The sequence below is a fragment of the Schistocerca americana genome, chromosome 7, assembly GCF_021461395.2.
Source record: "Schistocerca americana isolate TAMUIC-IGC-003095 chromosome 7, iqSchAmer2.1, whole genome shotgun sequence".
NCBI lineage: Eukaryota > Metazoa > Arthropoda > Insecta > Orthoptera > Acrididae > Schistocerca > Schistocerca americana.
Window position 1 is genome coordinate 133,474,079 of NC_060125.1, and position 25,985 is coordinate 133,500,063.

The following is a 25,985-nucleotide window of genomic DNA, read 5'->3' on the forward strand; positions in this document are numbered from 1 at the left end:
TCTCATGCGAAGAGTGCCAGCAGACTACTATCATGTCATGTTTAACATGGATCTCATCCATCCACCGCTGCAACCTCCCTGCTCTGGACCCTTTCCAATTCTACGGTGAGGGGAACACACAACGGATATTGTCCAAAACAGCAAATGTGCCAAACTCTGTCAAGTGGGTTAAGCCCACCCAGATTTACCACCAACTTCATATGGCACTACAGTGACACTTGGGGAACAACTACATCACACTCGTCTCCAACTGTCTCCTACCCAAGTCACAATTTCCATCCTCTGCTCCCCACAGTCAGCTGTGTCACATATTATATTTACATGTCCATCACACCCAGCCATCACATATGAGCAGTCCACATATTCAAGCTCAAATTCCCATTTTTCCCCAGTGCCCCCTGGCGGGTGGGGCAGGGGGAGGGAGAGGGGAGGGGTGGAGGGGGTGAATGACATTGTAGACCTTGTTAATATGTGGTAAGTGCAATGTTTCCTTAACCTGGAGATGCTCTTTGATCTTTCTGTTCATACTAATGGGCTAATGTGTTCACTCGTGATTTTTGGCTGAGTGTAGCAAAAGTGGAGATTATCATATCACTAATTCGTGTATGTGTTTTATTTGTTGACAATAGTGTTCCTACAGCCTTTTCGCAATATCCCACCAATGATTCAAATCCTGCCATCTGCTTTACCTACTGAAGTATACCAAGATGGAATAACTCCATTTGCTATAATACGTCTGCTAACATAAATTCCAGTCTTTTTGTACTCTGCTGTCTTTCACATTCTTAATATTTATGGTATACCACACATACATGACAGCTCCAAATTCTTTTCCAAACTGTGTTTCTGAATCTTATTATTCAGTGCATAATTTACATGTTGGTAATGGTAACAGTATACATAGTTTATGTAGAAACATTTTACTTAATGAAGAATTCTAAATTTATAATTCATGTAAACAAGTCTGCAATCGCAAGTATTTGTTTTCCTCAATGAATGGTTTCAATCATAATGATCATCTTCAGATTGATCTAAAACAGAATGTGCATATTTATGAATAAAGTATGAAATGTTATCACCAGTACAAGTAGTAGTGTGATTCACACTGTCTGAGGAGATGCTATCAAACTTACCCTTGTTCTTAAAGTTAACAAAAGAGTCAATTAAAATATATGGTCATTTTGGCATTGTCATATGGTATGAAAATATGATAAAATCATGTTATGAATATAATAGAGGGAAACATTCCACGTGGGAAAAATATATCTAAAAACAAAGATGATGTGACTTACCAAACGAAAGTGCTGGCAGGTCGATAGACACACAAATAAACACAAACATACACACAAAATTCAAGCTTTCGCAACCAACGGTTGCTTCGTCAGGAAAGAGGGAAGGAGAGGGGGAGATGAAAGGATGTGGGTTTTAAGGGAGAGGGTAAGGAGTCATTCCAATCCCGGGAGTGGAAAAACTTACCTTAGGGGAAAAAAAGGACAGGTATACACTCGCGCACACACACACACACACACACACACACACACATATCCATCCGCACATAAACAGACACAAGCAGACATTTGTAAAGGCGTACGTGCGCGTGCGCTTGTGTGTGTGTGTGTGTGTGTGTGTGTGTGTGAGAGAGAGAGAGAGAGAGAGAGAGAGAGACTGTCATTTATTGTTGACAAAGTCCTTAATGGCCGAAAGCTTTAATTGTGAGAGTCTTTTTGTTGTGCCTATCTGCGACTCAGCATCTCCACTATATGGTGAGTAGCAGCTTTCCTTTTCATAATATTGTTACATTCCATCCTGGATTTTCCACTGTTTGACAGGATAGCCTATTTTGTCCCAGCCATATACATTCAGAATACTTTAATCGTGCAAAATCAACTATGTGCTTTTTCACAATAACAAACAAAGGAAAATCCAGGATAGAATGTAACAATATTAGAGAAGGACAGTTGCTACTCACCATATAGTGGAGATGCTGAGTCGTGATAGGCACAACAAAAAATATGTTAGAATAAGGAAAGGTTCTCATAAAAGTATAATTAAAAATAATGTAAGTATATTTCATCAAAATATTGGGAGTTTAAAGAATAAAGTAGATGAGCTTCTGGTTTGTTTGGAAGATTTAGAAGCTGAGAATGAAATAGATATACTATGCCTGTCTGAGCATCACATTGTTACTGATATGGATAAGGTAAATGTAAGTGTTTATAAGCTCTCTGCACATGTAATGAGAGAAAATATGGAGAAAGGAGGAGCTGCCATATACGTCAAAAGTTATCATTGTGCAAAAAGTATAGAAACAAAAAAGTTTTGTGTAGAGAAACATATAGAAGCATGAGCCAGGCTTAAATTAAATAAAGGCACATTTATAATTGTAACTGTATATAGGTCCCCATCAGGAAATTTTCATCTATTTCTGAAAAATTTGGACTCCTTGTTGTGCTATCTGTCAGACAGGGGGAAGCAAATTATTATTTGTGGGGACTTCAATGTAGATTCTCTGAAAGAGGGTAATAGGAAAAATGACCTTGAAGTATTACTCGGTTCTTTCAATTTGACACCCGTTATTGATTTTCCTACTTGGGTGGTAAAGGATAGCAGCTCACTGATAGATAACTTCTTTATAGACCAAGATAAGTTTAACCAGATAAATGCTCAGCCTGTTGAGAATGGTCTTTCTGATCATGGTGCACAGCTAGTCACAATATATGACATAGCTCCATTCAGCAATACTAAACAGTCCTCCAAAGTAGTACGTTCAGTCAACAATTTAACAATTGCAAATTTCAGGGAAAGTCTACAGCAGTTAGACTGGGATGAGGTGTACCATGAACCTGATGCCAATTTAAAATATAATTTATTTCATGACATTTTTGTAAATGCATTTGAAAACTGCTTCCCCAAGAAAATAGTTAAATATACTCGTAAGAAACCTTGTAACAAACCATGGCTTACTAAGGGTATAAAAATATCTTGTAACCGGAAATGGGAAATGTATCTGACAGCAAGAAAGAGTAGTGACCCAGAAACTATCAAAAATTATAAAAACTACTGTGTTATATTAAGAAAAGTTATTAAAAAATCCAGGAGTATGTGTATCATGTCTGAAATCAGCAACTCTGATAATAAAATTAAAACAATTTGGAATATTATTAAAAGAGAAACAGGTCAACCAAGAGCACAGGAAGACAGTATTACCATCAAATTGAATGAAAACTTTACGAACAAAAAGTCAGAAGTTGAAAATATTTTTAATAATCATTTTCTAAATGTTGTGGATATAGTAGGATCCAGGTGTTCATTAGAAGATGCTAGGCTGTTAATGGAAGAGGCCATACCTATGCAATTTGATACAATTGAAATCTCACCCACTTCTCCCTCTGAAATTAGGAAAATAATAAACATGCTTAAAAGCAAAAACTCACATGGAATTGATGGCATTTCCAGCAAAATACTAAAAGCTTGTTCTCAACAGATAAGTAAGATTCTCAGCCACCTGTGTAATAGCTCTCTGGAACAGGGCATTTTCCCTGATAGACTGAAATATGCTATTGTTATACCTTTGCATAAAAAGGGGGATAGATCTGATGTCAACAATTACCGTCCAATCTCCCTTCTAACAGCTTTATCCAAAATTTTTGAGAAAGTAATGTACTCAAGAGTAGCTTCACATATCTGTAAAAATGAAGTACTAACAAAATGTCAGTTTGGTTTCCAGAAAGGTTTTTCAACAGAAAATGCCATATATGCTTTCACCAGTCAAATTTTGAATGATCTGAATAACCGAACACCACCCATTGGGATTTTTTGTGATCTCTCAAAGGCTTTTGATTGTGTAAATCATGAAATTCTGCTAGACAAGCTCAAGTATTGTGGCATGAGTGGGACAGTGCACAAATGGTTTAATTCGTACCTAACTGGAAGAGTGCAGAAAGTTGAAATAAGTAGTTCTCGTAACATGCAAAGATCAGCACATTCCTCAAACTGGGGAACTATCAAGAATGGGGTTCCACAAGGGTCAGTCTTGGGTCCTTTGTTGTTCTTATTATATATTAACGACTTGCCATTCTATATTCATGAAGAGGCAAAGTTAGTTCTCTTCGCTGATGATACAAGTATAGTAATCACACCTGAGAAACAAGAATTAACTGATGAAATTGTCAATACTGTCTTTCAGAAAATTACTAAGTGGTTCCTTGTAAACGGACTCTCACTGAATTTTGATAAGACACAGTACATACAGTTCCGTACAGTGAATGGTATGACGCCATTAATAAATATAGACCATAATCAGAAGCATATAGCTAAGGTAGAATATTCCAAATTTTTAGGTATGTCCATTGATGAGAGATTAAATTGGAAGAAACACATTGATGATCTGCTGAAACGTTTGAGTTCAGCTACTTATGCAATAAGGGTCATTGCAAATTTTGGTGATAAACATCTTAGTAAATTAGCTTACTACGCCTATTTTCACTCATTGCTTTCATATGGCATCATATTTTGGGGTAATTCATCACTGAGGAATAAAGTATTTATTGCACAAAAGCGTGTAATCAGAATAATAGCTGGAGTCCACCCACGATCATCCTGCAGACATTTATTTAAGGATCTAGGGATATTCACAGTAGCTTCTCAGTATATATACTCTCTTATGAAATTTGTTATTAACAACCAAACCCAATTCAAAAGTAATAGCAGTGTGCATAACTACAATACTAGGAGAAAGGACGATCTTCACTATTCAAGATTAAATCTAACTTTGGCACAGAAAGGGGTGAATTATACTGGCACTAAAGTCTTTGGTCACTTACCAAATAGTATCAAAAGTCTGACAGATAACCAACAAGTATTTAAGAAGAAATTAAAAGAATTTCTGAATGACAACTCCTTCTACTCCATAGAGGAATTTTTAGATATAAATTAAGAAAAAAAAAAGAAAAAAAAAACAAAAAAATTAAAAAAAAATAAAAAAAATTAAAGAAAAACAAAAAACACAAAAAAAAGTTGTTATATTAACTTAAGTATGTTGTTAAATTAACCTAATTATGTCATGTATTGGAAAATTCGACTCGTTCCACATCATTACGAAATATCGTATTCATGATCCATGGAACTAGTATTAATCTAATCTAATCTAATCTAATCTAACCAGTCAGGATTTACAAGCTAAGCTGCAACCACTGTGCTGCATTCTATGTAGGCATGACAACCAACAAGCTGTCTGTCCACATGAATGGCCACCGACAAACTGTGGTCAAAAAACAAGTGGATCACCCTGTTTCTGATCTCGCTGCCAAACATGATATCCCTCATCTCAATGACTGCTTCACAGCCTGTGCCATATGGATCCTTCCCACCAACACCAGCTTTTCTGAATTGTGGGAACTTTCCCTGCAATACATCCTACATTCCCGCAACCCTTCTGGTCTCAACCTTTGTTTGTGGTATCGATAGCAATGATGCCACGGCGTATAAAAGTTCTTAGGTTGGCACTACCATGAGACACCGATGACAGCGCCTTCTAGCCAGTACTGTGGAGCTCTACGAGCTCCGCAACAGATTCTGCCCATTTGCATTTGATCAAGAGCAGATGGCCGGGACACTTAGCTTCAGCTTGAGACTGTGCTCATCTGTACAAGTTATGTATGCCTCTGTACATATATTCAGGCTCCAGTAAACCACTTTTACTTAGGTGCAGTACCGACGTATTTTTCCCGCTCCTTCTCCTTCCCACATGCCGCCTTCCAGGCAGGACACAAAATCATTAGTCACTGTCCTCACCCATCCAGCCCCCTCCTTGTTCCCATTCCAGCACAGCACATCCAGTCTTTACATAATAATTTACAATGTGAATGTCTCTGTGGGGCTCTCCAGTTGACAAGTTACTGTGTAACGTGTTCAAATCCCCTGATGATGACATGGTAGTAAGACGAATCAGGTAATGATACCTGTAGTGTCACCTGAGGCTGAAATACAGTAAAGAAATAAACTTGATTGCCAAATATGTATAAATATTTTCAACCATTCCCATCTTTTACATTGTTACTAACAACGAAACTCCTCAGGCTTTCTCAGTGATACAGTAACATGTAGAGTAATATGGTCTCCTGTTGGTTCTTCATATCATTCTCGTATGATAATTTGACTGTGTGACACAATGTCTTCTTCAGGTGGTCCCTGAGAGTGGTCCTTGTGTGGATCTGGTCCAGTGTTTATGTCTGGATGGTGCTAAGCACTCCATTTTCCGTCCAAGCCATGTCAGGCACTCCATCACCTGCCACAGGTTACTCTAGTTGTCCTCTCTTGCCGCCGGTGCTCTCACCACCATCCACACCATGCTTGGCCATCCTCTGGTGTCGCGGCATTTATCTGATGCGTCACATTTGGTCCGCAACACATTAGGCACTCCGTCTGTGGCCCACACCAAGAGGGCGGCTCTCATTGTCCTCTCTTGCCACTGCTGCTCTTATTGCTCTCCACACCCAGCATGGCCATCCTCTAGTGTTGTCCCCATCTGCTGTTTTGTTTCATCTCCACACTGCACCAGGCATTCTACCCACTGATTGCTGTGGGTTTGGCCACCCTCTGTCTGCCTTCAGCATTGTGTGTGAAGTCTCACCTGTTGGAGCAGGTCTCCTGTGTTGTACTTTCCACTGAGCACTCCAGGTGTTCTATCTCCTCTGCGAGAACAGTCAGATGTTCAGTCCTTTGTTGATTACTGTTTGGCCTGTCTAGTGGCGTGTCATCCCCAGTCTATAGTGTTTGCGCTCTGTCCAAGGGCTGTTTTATCAGTCTCCACTGCCATTCCTATTTCTCATGGAATCTGGATATTGTCTCCATTGTGTCTTCAGGGACTCAAGAGCAGGATTCCAGGTGTTGCTGAGCTTGTATCCAGTGTCACAGTTCGTGAGGTTCTCCCTTACCTTGATACTGATGGCTTCTTTTATGACACTGTCCCAGTATCTCAGGGTCTGCGGCACAGTCTTGGTGTCATTGTAGTTCACTCAGTGACTGAGTTCTAGACAATGCTCCACAACTGCTGATTTGGTTGCATGTCTAAGTCTGGTATGGCTCTCTTGTTCTTTATACCTGCTGTCCCCCATCCTGGTGGTCTGGCCAATGTATGACATCCCACACTGGCATGTTATGTTGTAAATACTTCACTTCTGTAGCCCCAGGTCATCCTTTACATTTCCCTACAGTGACCCAATTTTAGTATGTTGCGTTTTAAGAGAATTCTGCTGATTTTGGCAGAGACAGTTCAGATATGGCAGATGTGCCACCTTCTTTGTCTCTTCTTGTTCTTCTTCTGAACACTTTAGCACAGTGGCAGGGGGAAGTGCCATCTGAATATCTCTGGAAGAGTATCCATTTTTGCAGATCACTGATTGTAAGTTTTCTACTTCAACCACCAAAGTGTCAGGATCTGAAACTGTCTGTACCCGATGGACTAGAGTTTTGAGCACTCCATTGTTCTGTACTGGATGGTGGCAACTGTTGGCTTGTAGATTTAAGTCAGTGTGAGTACATTTGTGGAACACACTACGCCCGAGGACTGTGAGTAGTTCATCCTTCTCCAGTCCCATGGTGAATTTTATATTAGGATGCTGTGAATGCAGATGTTGCAGGAAATCATCGAGCTTCTACCTGTCATGGGGCTGTATGACGAAGGTGCCATCCACATACCTAAACAAGCACTTGGGCTGATATGTGGCTGACATAAGTGCCCCTCTTCAAATCTTCCCATAAGTAGGTCGGCCATCATTTGTGATAGTGCGCTGCCCGTCAGCACCCACTGTTTGCTCATAAAATTGACCCCATTATAGGACGTACCCCAAGGTCAATATGTGCCTGAGCATGTCCAGGAGAGTCCCATCAAACTCTTCTCCAATATGACTGAGTGAACCATTCAGTGGAACCTGGGTGAACAGGAATATCACATTGAAACTGACCATAACGTCAGAGTCCACAATGTGTCGCTGTCTAAGATGTAAGAAGTCCTTTGAGGTCAAAATGTGGTGTACACATTTATCTTCACAAGTAGACATCTTCTTCAGGTACCCTGCGGGTCTCTCATTGGACCTCTTCAGCCACACTAGAAGGAAGTGTGTTGGCCGCTTGCTCAACTACATTGGTGAAGGCAGCAACGGCCATGTTTCTGGGTGTCACTGCAAAACTGAGACCCTTTCTGAGAACATTTAAGGTGGTCTTGTCAAATTCTAACCACTGAGGTTGACCACCATATGAGTATCCCCATTTTTATGAGCCTTGTTGTTGAGGCAATCAAACTTACCTAGTTGGCAGGCTGTTGATTTCTTGCTATTGCATTCTCCTAGAACAGGGCCGGCCAAATGCTGCACAATGTGCAGACATGCAGGAGTGCTGCACATGTGTGACAGCGAGCGACAGCGACATCTGTTATTAGACATGTGTCCTAAATGAACGGCGGCTGCTCCATTTCCCTGTTTATGTGGTACAAGCAAGAGCGCAACATACCCAGTCTCGTTTACCCCTGGTGACTGTAACCTTAACAGAGAAGTACTGAGAAATGGCAAGCACTGAGAAAAAGCAAAGGACGAGAGATCGATGCTCTCAGTCGTTTAAAAACGACTGGGAACTGCAATTATTTTTGTAGCCGTTGGTGAAAACTCACAGTGTTTGCTGTGCCACCGAATTATGGGTGGCCAGTGTAAGTTTTCAATTGAAGGACACTACAATACATATCACAAAGACGAGTGTAGTGTACTCAACAGTGAAGAACGGTAAGCAAAATTAAATGTCCTTAAGAAAATGGATGAGACACATCAACTTGATTTTACTGTACGTCAAAGTAACTGATACTTCTTGAACTCTTAGTTTCTTGTGTTACATTTATGGCTATTTTACTGTACGCTGTACAATGTACTGTTTTCAATTTTCCAGAATGATAACCACACTAAATCTTCACTGTGAGCAAGTTTTAAAATCGCATTAAGAATTACACAAACTGGGAAACTCTTTTCCGAAGGGGAGTTTGTGAAAGGGTGTCTGATTGATGCTGCAGAACTTGTGTGTCCCACGAACGTTAGCAGGTTTCAAGAAATCAGTCTATCCAAACAAATGGTAACAAGACATATCAGTGCTATGGCCGGCAATGTGCACAGACAGCTAATAAATAAGGCTAAAGACCTTGTTGCTTTCTCTGTTGCGCTCAATGAAGCAGCAGATCTTACAGAGACAGTCCAGGTTGTGATATACATATGAGGTGTCGATAACGCCCTTTTTTGTAACAGAGGACGTTTTGGACTTAGTACCTTTGAAAGGGACTACTACAGGTGCGGACTTACTACAAGCTGTCGAGCAAGCGATTGATGGTGTCGGTATGGACTGGAATCGGTTAGTCACAGTGACCACAGATGGAGCACCATCAATGCAAGGCCATCAGAGAGGACTCATAGCATGGATGCGCAAAAAGTTAGGGCGCACAGACGAGACATTGTATGGAATTCACTGCATTCTGCATTGAGAGGCACTTTGTGTAGAATCAGTAATGTTAGCAAATGTCATGCAAATTGTAAACTATCTGAAGACACATTGGCTTACGCATCCCCAGTTTCGGTGGTTCTTGCAGGAAGTAGGAGAAGAGTACGGCATACCTTACTATACCGAAGTACGCTGGCTCAGTCGTGGTAAAATGCTGAAAATATTTTTTGATTTACATTTGGTCATAGTAACATTCTTACATGAGAAGGGAAAAAGTGAACCTATGTTAGAAGACCCTTGTTGGATATCAGACCTTGCATTTCTCATGGACATTACATCTCACATGAACAGCCTGAACGTCAGTTTGCAAGGTGAAAATAATTTAATTTCAGACATGTTGGAAAAAGTAAATGTCTTTGAAAGGAAGCTTGCACTTTGGGAGAACCAGCTTTCAACAGAAAACACTGCACATTTCCTGACTCTTGGACTGGTCCATGGAAGTGCTAGATTTCAAGAATACGTGTCAATAATTGTAAAAATTAAGGAACAATTTCGAGCATGATCTGCAGGTGTTACGAGTTTGTCTCCTGTCATTCGTCTCTTTGCTCGATCGTTCTCGTCGTCAGTTGAAGATGCTCTGAATGATCTACAGATGGAACTGATTGACTTACAGTGCAATACAAGACTGAAGGACAAGTTCTTTGCAGTGCGAAGTACAAAAGAATTCTACGAAAATTTTTCACAACAAGAATTTCCACACCTGCACCGAGAAGCCGTGAGAGTTATGTCCATGTTCAGGTCGACATACGTTTGTGAAAGATTTTTCTTGGTGATGAAAATGAATAAATCAAGGTTTTGATCACGCATAAGTGATGAAAATCTTCGCAACTGCTTGTTTTTGTCAATGAGCCGTGCTTTTGTGCCCGATATTAACTATATCATTTCTCATGACCAGTGATAAACACGTTTGGAATTATTCCTTTCATAATTAAAAATTACTGTTTACTAACTGTGAATTATTGCCTCATTCTGCTCCATGTTACATTATTATCAGGAAAATTGGTCATTAAACTGATTGTTCTAATGTATACTTACATTCAGGGTATTTTTTAATGTGTGAAGGGCTACACTCAGCTATAGTCAATAAAACATAACATTCATCTAACTGTCGGTTATTATGCAGATTTCAGACGGAACTGATGAAAGACATAGCAGTTATGGTATTGAAATAACAGGTGATCATCGAGAGGTCTGCGGTTATCATTCTGTTCAGAGATTATGTGGGTGTAACTGAAAGTACCGAGAATTAGTTATAGGAAACCTTGCATTAGTTTAATGTTATTTGAAATCATGAATAAGGTTCGTTGGAAGTCGCTAAGTGCTTTCTTTCTTAAATATTACATCAAAAACATTACGCGTATTTACCGTCAGTCAAGCTGCCGATATAAAAACCCACAGTTGTTAACTGTATTACTTGTCTTACTGGGTCAAACTGTTAACATAAAAGCAGACGTCTCAATGGGTAGACTGTGACAGTATTTTAAATGTTTAATACATGAAATACCTTCCCATGGTTGTCTTGCAAGCTGTGGAAAGAGCACCAGAATGTGCCGGTACAGAGTATCCCAGCAAGTGGATAAAGTGACATCTGTGCGTAGAAACATGCACTACATGAACGCCGACAGCTGTGGCGTGAACGCTGTGACCCGGAAGTTGCACGTGTGCAGGAGCACCACACGCGTACGGAATTTCTGGCTGGACCTGTCCTAGCACTATGAGGCACCATTGACCTGGTCCCATCTTGACTAGTTAAGGAAGTTCCTCCAGAATGATGGAAAAACAACAACTCGCCAGATGTCACATGTACCTAATGGCACATTTTGCACAACCTATCCCTTAGCACTGTGAGGTTCGCTTGGTGTTTGATTCTGTTCGTCGCACTGAAATTTACAAGGTACTTGATCCTAGCAAATGCCAGTGTGGGGCGTCATACATCAGCCAGACCACCAGGACACTAGACAACAGGTATAAAGAACATCAGAGACATAACAGACTTAGAGGGGCAACCAAGTCAGCAATAGTGGAGCACTGTCTATAACTACAATGACATCAAGATTGTGACACAGACAGGCAGTTGGAGCACCTGTGGCAAGAGAGGGCAACTAGAGTCACCTCTGGCAGTCGCGGACCATGAACGGTGTGTTTAACATGACATGGACTGAAAATGGAGCACCACCTAGCACCATACAGGCATAAATACTGGACCCATCCACACAGACACCAGTCTCAGAGAACACCTGAAGAAGACAGCTAGTCACACCATCAAAATATTGTGTGAGAACAATGTGAACAATCGACAGAAGAACCAATTATTCAACATGTCAACAACGAAACTGCTCTGAACATTAACATTTCATAAAAACTTCCACTAGTCTTTAAATAGGCACAGTGGATAATGTGACAGTGAGTCTTCATTGAGCACTTGCAAGATAATGTTCTTGGAACCTCAGAGAATTTAGTTTAGACTGTGTGGAGTTTATGTAAGGTGCTTACCACAAGCTGGTCTGTATACTACAATCATAATATAACTTGGCACTATTCTGGAAACAGTAAAATCTTGGAAGCCAAATTAGTTTGGGATGGTACAGATTTTATCTGCCCACTGTCAACATTAGCTAGGAAACAATAACAGCACATCATATCATTGTAAATGCAGTGTCAATTCCAGAGTGCTGCCTGCACTTTGAGAAGGAATGAGGCTTGTCCACCACCCTGCTAACCCTCCCAGCCCTCTCTGTGCTCACCATATAACAAGCCACATGTTAGGCAAGAATCATGTGTTTGTTTGTTGTTGTTGTGGTCTTCAGTCCTGAGACTGGTTTGATGCAGCTCTCCATGCTACTCTATCCTGTGCAAGCTTCTTCATCTCCCAGTATGTACAGCAGCCTACATCCCTCTGAATCTGCTTAGTGTATTGATCTCTTGGTCTCCCTCTACAATTTTTACCCTCCACGCTGCCCTCCAATACTAAATTGGTGATCCCTTGATGCCTCAGAACATGTCCTACCAACCAATCCCTTCTTCTAGTCAAGTTGTGCCACAAACTCCTCTTCTCCCCAATCCTTTTCAGTACCTCCTCATTAGTTATGTGATCTACCCATCTAATCTTCAGCATTCTTCAGTAGCACCACATTTCGAAAGCTTCTATTCTCTTCTTGTCCAAACTAGTTATAGTCCATGTTTCACTACCATACATGGCTACACTCCATACATATACTTTCAGAAACGACTTCCTGACACACAAATCTATACTCGACGTTAACAAATTTCTCTTCTTCAAAAACACTTTCCTTGTAATTGCCAGTCTACATTTTCTATCCTCTCTACTTCGACCATCATCAGTTATTTTGCTCCCCAAATAGCATAACTCCTTTACTACTTTAAGTGTCTCATTTTCTAACCTAATTACTTCAGCATCACCCAACTTAATTCGACTACATTCCATTATCCTCGTTTTGCTTTTGTTGATGTTCTTCTTATATCCTCTTTTCAAGACACTGTCCATTCCGTTCAACTGCTCTTCCAAGTCCTTTGCTGTCTCTGACAGAATTACAATGTCATCGGCGAACCTCAAAGTTTTTATTTCTTCTCTATGGATTTTAATACCTACTCCAAATTTTTCTTTTGTTTCCTTTACTGCTTGCTCAATATACAGATTGAACAACATCGGGGAGAGGCTACAAACCTGTCTTACTCCCTTCCCAACCACTGCTTCCCTTTCATGTCCCTCGACTCTTATAACTGCCATCTGGTTTCTGTACAAATTGTAAATAGCCTTTCACTCTCTGTATTTTACCCCTGCCACCTTCAGAATTTGAAAGAGAGTATTCCAGTCAACATTGTCAAATGCTTTCTCTAAGTCTACAAATGCTAGAAATGTAAGTTTGCCTTTTCTTAATCTAGCTTCTAAAATAAGTCGTAAGGTCAGTATTGCCTCACGTGTTCCCATATTTCTACGGGATCCAAACTGATCTTCTCCAAGGTCGGCGTCTACCAGCTTTTCCATTCGTCTGTAAAGAATTCACGTTAGTATTTTGCAGCTGTGACTTATTAAAATGATAGTTTGGTAATTTTCACATCTGTCAACGCCTGCTTTCTTTGGAATTGGAATTATTATATTCTTCTTGAAGTCTGAGGGTCTTTCGCCTATCTCATACATTTTGCTCACCAGATGGTAGAGTTTTATCAGGATTGGCCCTCCCAAGGCTGTCAGCAGTTCTGATGGAATGTTGTCTACTCACGGAGCCTTGTTTTGACTTAGGTCTTTCAGTGCTTTATCAAACTCTTCACACACTATGATATCTCCCATTTCATCTTGATCTACATCCTCTTCCATGTCTATAACATTGCCCTCAAGTACATCACCCTTGTACAGACCCTCTATATACTCCTTCCACCTTTCTGCTTTCCCTTCTTTGCTCGGAACTGGGTTCCCATCTGAGCTCTTGATATTCATACAAATGGTTCTCTTTTCTCCAAAGGTCTCTTTAATTTTCCTGTAGGCAGTATCTATCTTACCCCTAGTGAGATAGCCTTTACATCTATATATTTGTCCTCTAGCCATGCCTGCTTAGCCATTTTGCACTTCCTGTCGATCTCATGTTTGAGACGTTTGTATTCCTTTTTGCCTGCTTCATTTACTGAATTTTTATATTTTCTCCTTTCATCAATTAAATTCAATATTTCTTCTGTCACCCAAGGATTTCTACTAGCCCTCGTCTTTTTACCTACTTGATCCTCTGCTGCCTTCACTACTTCATCCCTCAATGCTACCCATTCTTCTTCTACTGTATTTCTTTCCCCCATTCTTGTCAATTGTTCCCTTATGCTCTCCCTGAAACTCTGTACAACCTCTGGTTTAGTCAGTTTATCCAGGTCCCATCTCCTTAAATTCCCACCTTTTTGCAGTTTCTTCAGTTTTAATCTACAGTTCATAACCAATAGAGTGTGGTCAGAGTCCACATCTGCCCCTGGAAATGTCTTACAGTTTAAAACCTGGCTCCTAAATCTCTGTCTTACCATTATATAATCTATCTGATACCTTTTAGTATCTCCAGGATTCTTCCATGTATACAACCTTCTTTTATGATTCTTGAACCAAGTGTTAGCTATGATTAAGTTGTGTTCTGTGCAAAATTCCACCAGGCGGCTTCCTCTTTCATTTCTTACCCCCAATCCATATTCACCTACCATGTTTCCTTCTCTCCCTTTTCCTACTCTCGAATTCCAGTCACCCATCACTATTAAATTTTCGTCTCCCTTCACTATCTGAATAATTTCTTTTATTTCATCATACATTTCTTCAATTTCTTCGTCATCTGCAGAGCTAGTTGGCATATAGACTTGTACTACTGTTGTAGGCGCGGGCTTTGTGTCTATCTTGGCCACAACAATGCGTTTCCTGTGCTGTTTGTAGTAGCTTACCTGCATTCCTATTGTTTTATTCATTATTAAACCTACTCCTGCGTTACCCCTATTTGATTTTGTATTTATAACCCTGTATTCACCTGACCAAAAGTTTTGTTCCTCCTGCCACCGAACTTCTCTAATTCCTACTATATCCAACTTTAACCTATCCATTTCCCTTTTTAAATTTTCTAACCTACCTGCCCGATTAAGGGATCTGACATTCCACGCTCCGATCCGTAGAACGCCAGTTTTCTTTCTCCTGATAACGACGTCCTCCTGTGTAGTCCCCACCCGGAGATCCGAATGTGGGACTATTTTACCTCTGGAATATTTTACCCAAGAGGACACCATCATCATTTATCCACACAGTAAAGCTGCATGCCCTCGGGAAAAATTATGGCCGTAGTTTCCCCTTGCTTTCAGCCGTTCGCAGTACCAGCACAGCAAGGCCGTTTTGGTTAGTGTTACAAGGCCAGATCAGTCAATCATCCAGACTGTTGCCCCTGCAACTACCGAAAAGGCTGCTGCCCCTCTCAACAGATTCCCCTCCGTTGTGGTTGCACCTACGGTACGGCTATCTGTATTGCTGAGGCACGCAAGCCTCCCCACCAACGGCAAGATTTATGGTTCATGGGGGGAATCGTGCTTATGCTCCCAGTATTTTCCCCAATAGGAGACCAAAAATATTTTGTGCAAACAGTATTACATATTGTTTTCAAAACAAATGTTCAGGGACTACACTTTTATCATCTACAGTCTCACCTTTGTTGCCTAAAATTGTTCCAAGTACCTATCTATTAATCAAATGAACAAGAGAGAAGACATCTGTCAAAGCATTTTAAAGTCATTAGCTTTACAACTTTATTAGTTTTCAAGCAATGACACAGGAGCATAGATGCATTGGTACTGTGTGAGAGTGTTTACTTAGCGCACACGCCTTATACCTTGAAAGGAAACCTTTTGAATGACCTGATCATAGAACTAAGAAACATGTCCACAAAAACAAAGTCTGTCTACATCTATATTTTCATCTATACTCTGAATGCCATTTTACTGTTTGTGGGGGTTTGTACTTGTAGTATCACTATCTGCCCTCTCCCCTCCTCCTTCGCCAATCCATGTGCAATGGTGCACGGGAGGAATGACTTGGCAAACCTCCATCTGAGCTCCAATTTCTCTGATTTTCTAACTATGGTCATATTGTAAGACTTATGTTGGTGGAAACAACATACTGCCCAATGCTTCCAAGAACAGACTCTCTCAGAATTTAAAACTAAACCTCTCCAAGATGCATGACACCTCTGCCACTGGAGTTTGCTGAACACCTATGTACGGCTCATTGACCAACTAAAGGATCTCTTGACAAAATATACCATTCTTTGCTGGATCATTTTAATCTCTTCCACTAACCAACCCAGTCTTGTAAGGGGTCTATGCTGATGAGCAATATTCAAGAATCCATTGGACAAGTGTTCCGTAAGGTATTATTTCATGGATGAATTTAATATCTTTAATATTCTTGGAATTATTCTCAGCCTGACATCTGCTTTTCCAAAAACTTGTTTTATGTGGTCATTTCACTTCATGGTGTGTTAGATGGCTGCTACTACTAGGTTTCTTACAGAAGTAACTGTTCAATCAAACAGAATTGGATTTCTTGGCCTATTTATGCACAATATGTTACATTAATCTGTTTTCAGGGTCAACTGCCATTCCCTGCAGTAACCATAAATATTCTGCTGGTTTTCCCACAATTTATTACTGTCTACTGGCATTGCTTCCTTCCTATAGACAATGGCAGCATTTGTGAACAGCCTTTGCAAGCTCTCCCTGTTTTCCACTAGATCATTTATATATGTACTGTAAACAGCAACAGCCTTATCACACTTCCTTGGCATACCTCTAAAAGTAATTTTAAATCAGTTTATTTTCTTGCATTATAAGTGCGTAATGTGTTAGGTTTTATCTGCAAGGAAATCCTGAATCCAATCACAAATTTCGTCTTATACTCAATATACTGGTATCTTTTCCACTGAAGGACAGTGAGGAACTGCATCAAATACCTTCCTGAAGTCAAGAAACTCTGGACCTCAAGGACAAACAGAGTGAGCTGAGTTTTGCAAGATCTCTGTGTATGACATGCATATTGATTTTTATAGATGAGATTTTCATTGTCCAGAAACAACATAATATATCAGTGTGAAACATGTTCCATAATTCTACAACAGACTGACAGTAGTGATATAGACCTGTAATGACCTGCATCTGTCCTATGACCTTTCTTAAAAATGGGTGCAGCCTACAGCCTTTTCCATCCACAACGTATCCTTCATTGCTCCAGTCCCGTATGATAAACTACAGATAGAATGAGAAGATGGTTGGTTTGTGGGATTGCAGGGACCAGACTGCTATGGTCATCAGTCCCAGAATAAGAAGAGCTGAGTGGGAGAGACAGTAGTATAATGACAAAGTAATTGGTCATTATGATTTGAGCTACCTGGGCAAATAACAAGGATATATTGCAAAGCTGTCCTAAATGCAATACCTCAATATGAAGTGAGTGACTGGGCACACAAACTGGGTACGGTCAGATAAAAAAAAAAAAAAATTGCAATGCTGATTATTTGTTTCGCTCATGGGGGGTTTCTGGTATGTGTCAGTCTTTAGAAAGCCCAAATAAAATCATCTTTGTTTTTAAGCTGCATAATTTTGAATAAAATTCTCAAGTTTCTGATACCTACATCTGCCATAATGAAGATGAGAATTCCATGCAAATGCATGTTTTTAATGGCTCATTGAACATAGCTCAAACTCAGGGCTCACCCATTTTCTTAATTTCTGATTCCAAATAAATATACTTCTTCTGTGTACATTTTTATCTTTCTGGGGCTTAAAAACATGCATAATTCATATAAAAGGCATTATTAGTTTAATTGTGCATATAATATACATTATTTCCAGACTAAATGCATATTTTAACAGTTTTGAGTAGACACCTGTTTTTCAGTTTTTATGATTCTTGTTTTTGTTTTAGGAATCAGGAATGAAGAAAGAAAAGAGGGGAGGGAGAGGGAAGCTAAGAATCTCACAAGAGGCTGCTTTCCCAGAACTTTACCAACACCTGTATGCAGATTTATTCATCCACAACAACCATTGGCAAATTGTTGATTTCATGACAATGGAAATTTAGCCTTCTAAGCCAGGAACCACAGCTGAGGCAACAATGACACAGCTGCAGAGCAGTGTTGTGGAATTTCAACAAATCTCACTAACAACTTGTCTTTTGTAAACATTACAAAATTTATTTTGTATAATTAATTAAATAAGAATGCTAGTTGTTTTTTTAATCATATCCATGAAACTGATAGATCCTTTATAATTTCAGATAAAATGTACTAAAAATTTCAAGTCGAACAGCATGTCGCATATATGTCACCTATGGCAAGAATGTGAAAAACAAAATAACCTGCAGCACACCAAATCCAGGCATTTATTACTACTCCCACACATATGGCACTGAAAAATAATTTTTATATGGATTTGTGTGATGCTTTTGCAGGAGAAGCCCAACTCGAAAGGCTTCTTTGGAGGATTATATAACAAAAGATGTCCCTTGTCCCTCATTATTGAGGAAAAATTATGTTCTAAGATCTTATTGTCAGGTAGGTCTATGTAATGTATTTGCCTAAATAAATTTAATTTTGTGTAAAAATAAATGAAAACTATTTTCACATACATAAAAATACTTGTTATTTTACCAACCAGGTACTCTACAAAATTCGTGAGGACTTGGAACCTCAAACATATATACATCTGTAAATGAAACAACTGATCCTATGGAGCACTATGTTGCTAATGTAATTATAGGAAAATTAACTGAAGATGGACTCGGTCAAACCCATATAGTGTGTTGTAAAGTATTGCAACATGCAAATAACTCCACAACTACTAGTTTGGTTGATGATAGATTGTCTAAGTTTTAATTGAATATTGTAATTGAATAACATTTTAAATAACTGCATTACTCTCATTTAAATCTCTAGTTTTATAAGTCATTTTCTGAGAAAATGCTGCTTACATTTTAGGTGTCTGAGACCAAACAACATAAATAAAAACAGAGTTATTTTGCTGTTAAGTGATGCTGCTCCCTACATGCTGAAGGCTGTATTTTTCCTGTATGTATCAGAGATGCACAAGCAGCATTTGAATGCAAAAATATGCAGTAGGATTTAATTAACATTAAAACAAACTTCTCAAAATTGCCCTGTACAATAACAATATCAGAAGCCACTGTCTGCTACCAGTAGACTCAATGTCAATTGCTGAAGAATTCCAGACATCACCTACAACTACATAGATACTCTTCAAATCACACTTAAGTGCCTGGCAGAGGGTTCATCGAACCACCTTCACAATAATTCTCTGTTATTCCACTCTTCAACAGTACACAGGAAAAATGAAGACCTCTATCTTTCCGTGCCAGCTTTGATTTCCCTATTTTATTATGATGATCATTTCTCCCTATGTAGGTCATCCTAAACATAATATTTTCACAGAAGGAGGAGAAAGTTGGTGATTTCCTGCTGCAAAAGGCTTTGTTTTCATGATGTCAACCCCAAATCCTGTATCATTTCCATGACACTCTCTCCCCTATTTCTCAATAACACAAAACGTGTTACACTTCTTTTAACTTTCTCAATGTTTTCCGTTAATCCTATATGGTAAGATTCCAAACTGCACAACAGTATTCCTAAACAGGATGGACAAACGTAGAGTACGCAGTCTCTTTACTGGATCTGTTGCACCTGAGTGTTCTGCCAATAAAATGCCATCTTTGGTTCGCCTTCCCCACAACATTTTCTGTGTGATCTTTCCAATTTAAGTTGATCAGAATTGTAATTTCTAGCTATATAGTTGAATTTATGGCCTTTAGATTTGTCTGATTTATCGTGTAACCAAATTTTAATGGATCCCTTTTAGAACTCTTGTGGATGATCTCACTCTTTTCATTATTTAGGGTTAATTGCCTATTTTCCCACCATACAGATAACTTTTCTAATTTTTTTGCAATTTATTTTGATTTTCTGAGGACTTTACTAGACAACAAGTGACAATATCATCTGCAAACAACCTAAGACAGCTGCTCAGAATGTCTCCTAAAATTGTTGATATAGACAAGGAACAGCAGAGAGCCTATAACACTACCTTGGGGAATGCCAGAAATCACTTCTGTTTTACTCGATGATTATCTCTGGTTTTGAGTGTCCTGTCAACTATGCTTGAAATGGTGAGCTCTGGGTTTCATCTCGCAAACAAGCTGACATCCTTTACCACTTCTGGCAAGAAGGAGAAGAAAGCCAATGTGCTCTCCGTTGCATACCGGTTGGAGTCATTCCAGATATGGAATGGGTTTTTGTTGATGCCGTGAAGAGCACGGGAGAGCAGTCAACTGCAGGTGGTGGCTCACATCAATTCAAAGTGGCATTGATGTGAGCCACCACCTGCAGTTGACTGCTCTCCCGTGCTCTTCACGGCATCAACAAAAACCCATTCCATATCTGGAATGACTCCAACCGGTATGCAACGGAGAGCACATTGGCTTTCTTCTCCTTCTTGCCAGCCATGTTGCTAAGGGGGACTCATAACGCATCTAACATTGAAACTGCCAACTTCGAATGACCCTACCCTCTACGACTGCCTGGATATTGCAGGCTGAATGGTTTCCTCTGACACAAGACAAAGACAAGTGACTGCATCTGGCTGAGGGACAGTGTCTGCCACAGACAGCATCTAGAACCTGTTTGTCAGACTAACCCAGGACGCCTTATGTTCAGCCGCCTGGCAAGTCTTTCACAGCCTGCCACTCCCCGAGGCGACCTCCAACTCGACCACGGGTGAGGGGTCAACCTCAGTGCAAGCAGTAACTGGGATGAGTAACTGGACGGCTACTGGTGCAGGCCAATTGGCAGACTCTGGATCGTGCTGGACAGCCATTGAATTCCCATGGCTGGCCCACACCAATGATGCCCATCCACTGCAGTCTCAGGCTTTGTAACTGAAGCCAGCATAGCCTGGGGATGAGAGCTCACATCTGCACGCAGCAATCACAGTCCCTATCCATGCTAAAGATGGAAATATGGTGGAAAACTGCACTACACAGACAAACACAGGACTATTGACATGCACTGTGGAACACTGATGAAAATGCAATAAACGTGCTTAAATCATTCGCTCCTGATTACGAACTTGTAATATGTCACAAAATCAGTTTACTTTCTGACACAAACAAAAACATGAGAACTATGTCCATTAAATATTAAAGTAATATGCAGAAATTAAAAAAAAAATTGAACTACCAAAGCACAAAGATGAACAATATAATTTGCTTCTAGTTAGGAACTCGTAAAATGTCAAAAAATCTGGTACTTCCGTGTAGCTGGTGTTTATTGACAGGCAGCTACTGTCTGACTGACTGACTGACTAATGCCACTGAGTAATCATTAGTCATGTCCATGAGAAAGTGGGAATAGATACAAAGAACAAATGGGACAGCATCATAAACAATAACCCAGACAATAGATTCTTTTGTTCAGTGAAGAAGGTATTTTGTGGTGAAAGAATGAAAGAAGAATTTGACCTGACACCGTCACAAATATGCCCATTCAAATTTGTGATGTAGGAAGGTCATTTCTGCTTACAAAAATATTTTGACTGATACCACCACAGAAAAAATTTTGAAATGTTTCTAAGTTGATAACTGTGCAAAAAGGGAAGTGAATTAATAAATTGGCAACAAAAATGATAGTGCATGTTTTAATGTAGTTTTCGCTTGATCATGCACGTACGGTTGTTCGATAGTACATGAATGCATGCATATTTTGGGATTTTATAGTGCATGGAATACTCATCTTTCTACTGACTGGGGTCTGACACAGTGTTCTGCGTACATACGCAAAGCAGCAGCATTTTGAACCTCCTGGAGGAGTGTTAAAATGATGTGTGCACAAGGAGGCAGATTGTGCAGCTTCTGGCAGCCCTACGCAGGACAAATAGTTTGCATTGTCACTGAGAACTGTGTCAAGCACACATATCACATGAGGTAGGAGGAGGCTGAGAAGTCAAATGTGACTGAACAGTCAAGAGAACAGACACAAAATACAGTGTGAAACAATGAGGATGTTGTACCATGAATCTTCATATGGGAACTTGATCACAAAGGTAAGAGCCAATATCAGAATAATCTGCAACAGTTTTAATTGAGATCAGGGGTACACCCACATTAAGGCATGGGACAAGCTTTGGTCCTTGAGCACAGCATACATCGATGATTGATATTTGCAGGGAAGTAGCAGCGGCCATTTCAAATTAGGTACCACAAGATAGCACTGTGCTCCACAAGTGACAGTTGCCACAGGCTGCCTGACTCAAAATCTTGTGTTATTTCAGCCACCATCTGCAGGGTTCCAGATGGTGCTGCCTTGCCTGTATAAGTGCAATACTGAGCCAGCCCCAGCAGCCAGTAGCTTCACTCACAGAGCTAGACAGTGCAAGTAATATTCAGAATATACCAACAGATATGAAAGAATGTGATGACATATTGGTTGAAAAGAGAAGGTTATTACTTCAAAATACAATCAAGACAGAAACAAATGGAAATCTGGAATCAAATTCTACACCTGTAGCAGAAACATTGGGAAGATGCCCTAACACCAACAGGAATTTATGTCTTCTTCCTTGACACAAAACTGTCAAATATTCATGAGACTGGAGCTTCAACAATACTGGATGACATTATTTTGAACCATTTTGTACTTTCAATGATTTCATTCCCACTGACTCTATCCATTTCGTTTCAGCAAATTTAGCTCAACTGATTCAGAGAAAAATTGAGAGAATTTGTCTCTAAATTTTTTGTCATACTAGGTAAATGGATAAAACTAATAACAAAACTGTTAAGAATTACTTACCTTGGCGGTGTCCGTATCTGGACATATTACATGCTGGTAGTTTATGTTGACATAATCTGTACCACTGCATATAGTTAGTGACTTTTCTTCCACATCATCACCATGTTTTCCACGTAATTGTGACAGCAGTTTCTGATCCTTTGAGACAGAAAAGGGACATACGTGTCAATCTAAATTCAAAATGAGACACGTAATTGTTTCACAATGTCGTATTATACATGTTGCAACATGATATGGAAAGAAAATCTACAACTGTAAACAACAGCCCCTGCAATTGAGAACAGTTGTGTGAATCTCTGATCCTACAAATATACACCAATCACCCAAAAAATTATTACTGCCCATTATGAGATTGAATGCAGCCTGGAGGCATTGCAGGCATGTGGCACAGTAAGAAAAGCATATAAGTGGAGTGGAGCTGAATGGGAAAACATATCATCAACAATACAGGCCTCAAATGGGGAAATCCACTGACAAAAAGATAGATTGGTATGATGTGGCACCTGGAAGTGAGCATACTGGAAACAGAAAAGGTGGTTGGCTCTTCACATGCTATTGCTGTGAGCATTATAGAAAGTAGTTGAAGGGAGGGGGACCCACAAGTAGATGACAAGAAACTGGACATCAACACATCATCAAATAATGTGGACATCAAAGGCTTTCTCACTCTGTAAAACAGATTATGTGGCGATCTGTGGCAGATCTGATGACAGCATACAATGCTAGTGCAGGCACAAGCGTTTTGAAGTACACAATGCAGAATACACTGTTGAACATGGGGCTCTGCAGCAGACATACCTCTAAGCATTCCCATGTTAACCAACTGACATTGTTATTTATGACTGCAGTGGACATGTGGGCATGGATGCTGTACTGTGGATTAATGTAGGCTGGTTGGATGAATTACATATTTTGTTACTCCAGGTCGATGGCATGTCTGGATGTACTTCAGTGGGGGCAGTGTAATGTGTTGGGGGAACATTCATCTGTGCTTGTGTGAGACCTGCTGCAGACCATTTGCATCTCTTCTTGCTTGATTTAGTCTCTCTCTCTCTCTCTCTCTCTCTCTCTCTCTCTTTTAACGAGACAAGGACAAAGGATAGCTTGGCACACTCCACAGAAAACATTGTCCAAGTTCTCTAAACCCACTACTCCCAGTAGTCTACAAGGGTCATGGTCATCCAGAAATTGAGTTTCACTGGGTACTTTGTCTTTTCTTTTTTCTTTTTTTTTTTTTTTTAAAAAAAAAAGAAAAGAAAAAAAAGAAAACCTAGTTACATGGAAAACTTTACTGACAATAAATGCAGCAATGACTGAATTATTCTTCACCATAATGTTTGTATTCCTGTGTCGTATAAATCTGGCTCGTGGGAATGGAACCAGTGTGCGACAGTTGTATTCAGTTTTTGACATTATGAAAGTGGTGTCCAAAGGACAGGAATTTCGTGAGGTGCAAGGAAAGACAGAAATTGCTGGGAGCAACATCAGAACTGTACAGCCAACGATCAAACAGCTCTCAGTTTAACTCTTTTAAAACTGTTGTTGTCCAGAGTACAATGGGCAATGCAGATCTCATTGCCCATGAGGATCCTGTTGAGAAACTTGTCACTGTCGTCATGGTACTGTTGCAAAAAATGTCAATGCTGCTCCTAAGCAATTCATTTTGTATTCAGGAATCATGTTTTTCAGCATCTACCCGGCAAACACCTTGAGCAAAAGATGCTTAGCAACTATTCATACCACAGCAATTGCAGTATCTGTGGAAAATGGCTGCTGATATCCATAACCACGGAGAAAATGTTCTCCATCACGCACTGCTGCACCAACTTCACAAGTCGTCACTGATGAGGCATATTTTTCTATGGCCCTCTTTGATAGGGACAGTCATAGACCTACAGAAAATTGCCTACACAAATGAAGCACAATCTGTTTGCTTGTAGCCTTCAGCCGATACACCTGACACAGCTAATGTTGAATTTTGATTGGCACTAATGCTTTGAACATTGAGAATCTCTGTCACAGACTAAATCTAGCAATTGGCAGAAGAAAGAATAATAACTGCCATTTTCAACTACTACTGCAGCACTACTGACATAAGTCAAGACTTGTCCGAAACAAGAACGCACATTGTTTGGTAGCCAAGGAAAGCATATAGATGAGAGTTCATATCATTCTGTAGGGGCTCTGTGGGTATCAGGCCAAATGTCCCTTCACCTTCCTCTGCTGCATGCCTACTCATTATGCTCAACTCTGGGCAGTAATAATGTAAATAATAATAATAATAATAATAAAGCCCGTGGAGGCCTGGGAAAAGAATAGGTCTCCGGTATGTTCTGCCAGTCGTAAAAGGCAACGAAAAGAACAAACCACTAATAGGGCTAACCCCCCTTTTTAGCGTGATTACTTGGTTCAGGACAGAACTAAAGAAGCGTCGGACAAGCGCCGTCATGGTCGGGGACGACGCTTGAACCCTATGCCCGCCCACAATGGTAACGACACTGCTAGCCAACTGGAAAATGATTTAAATCCAAATAGAGGTGTTTTGCAGGATATGCTTCCTGCAACCACCCTAGAAGGAAAACAAAGACAGAGGATGAGATGGTCAGATGAAGTTAATCGACACCTCATGTTCTGTTATTACCAAGCAACAAACCTAGGAACCAACACAACTGGATACAGATCACAAGTATACACAACATTTATTACCAGATACCTGGAATTAAAATTTTTAACAGAACAACGACTAGCTGATCAGATCCGTGTAATAATAAAAAATAACAGGATACCCCAGTCAGAATTAGAAAACATCAAACAACAAGTGCAACAAACACTGGAACAAAATAATGTGCAATTAGAAGAAGAAGAAAATACAGTAATGGACTCAAACATCCCAGTAAAGGATCAAACATCCCAGAGCAAACAAACAAAGACCAACACGCATCAATTAAACAATCAGAGGAAAACGAAATCTTAAGACAGCCACCAGAACAAGCACAAATAGAACACGAAGTGACACACATGTTAGATATAGAAGAGATATTTCAGCTGACATATATATAATACAAAGACATAAAT

At 39.9% G+C, this 25,985-nt stretch overlaps 1 protein-coding gene across 1 annotated transcript in view; it reads right to left on the reverse strand.

The window, feature by feature from the left end:
• The window catches only part of LOC124621921 (1-phosphatidylinositol 4,5-bisphosphate phosphodiesterase-like), a 603,554-nt gene that overhangs the window by 387,756 nt on the left and 189,813 nt on the right, over positions 1–25,985 (reverse strand). The window contains exon 4 of the mRNA XM_047147427.1: positions 22,911–23,048. Within this exon, the coding sequence (XP_047003383.1) occupies positions 22,911–23,048 (138 nt within the window). The remainder of the gene's footprint in view (positions 1–22,910; positions 23,049–25,985) is intronic.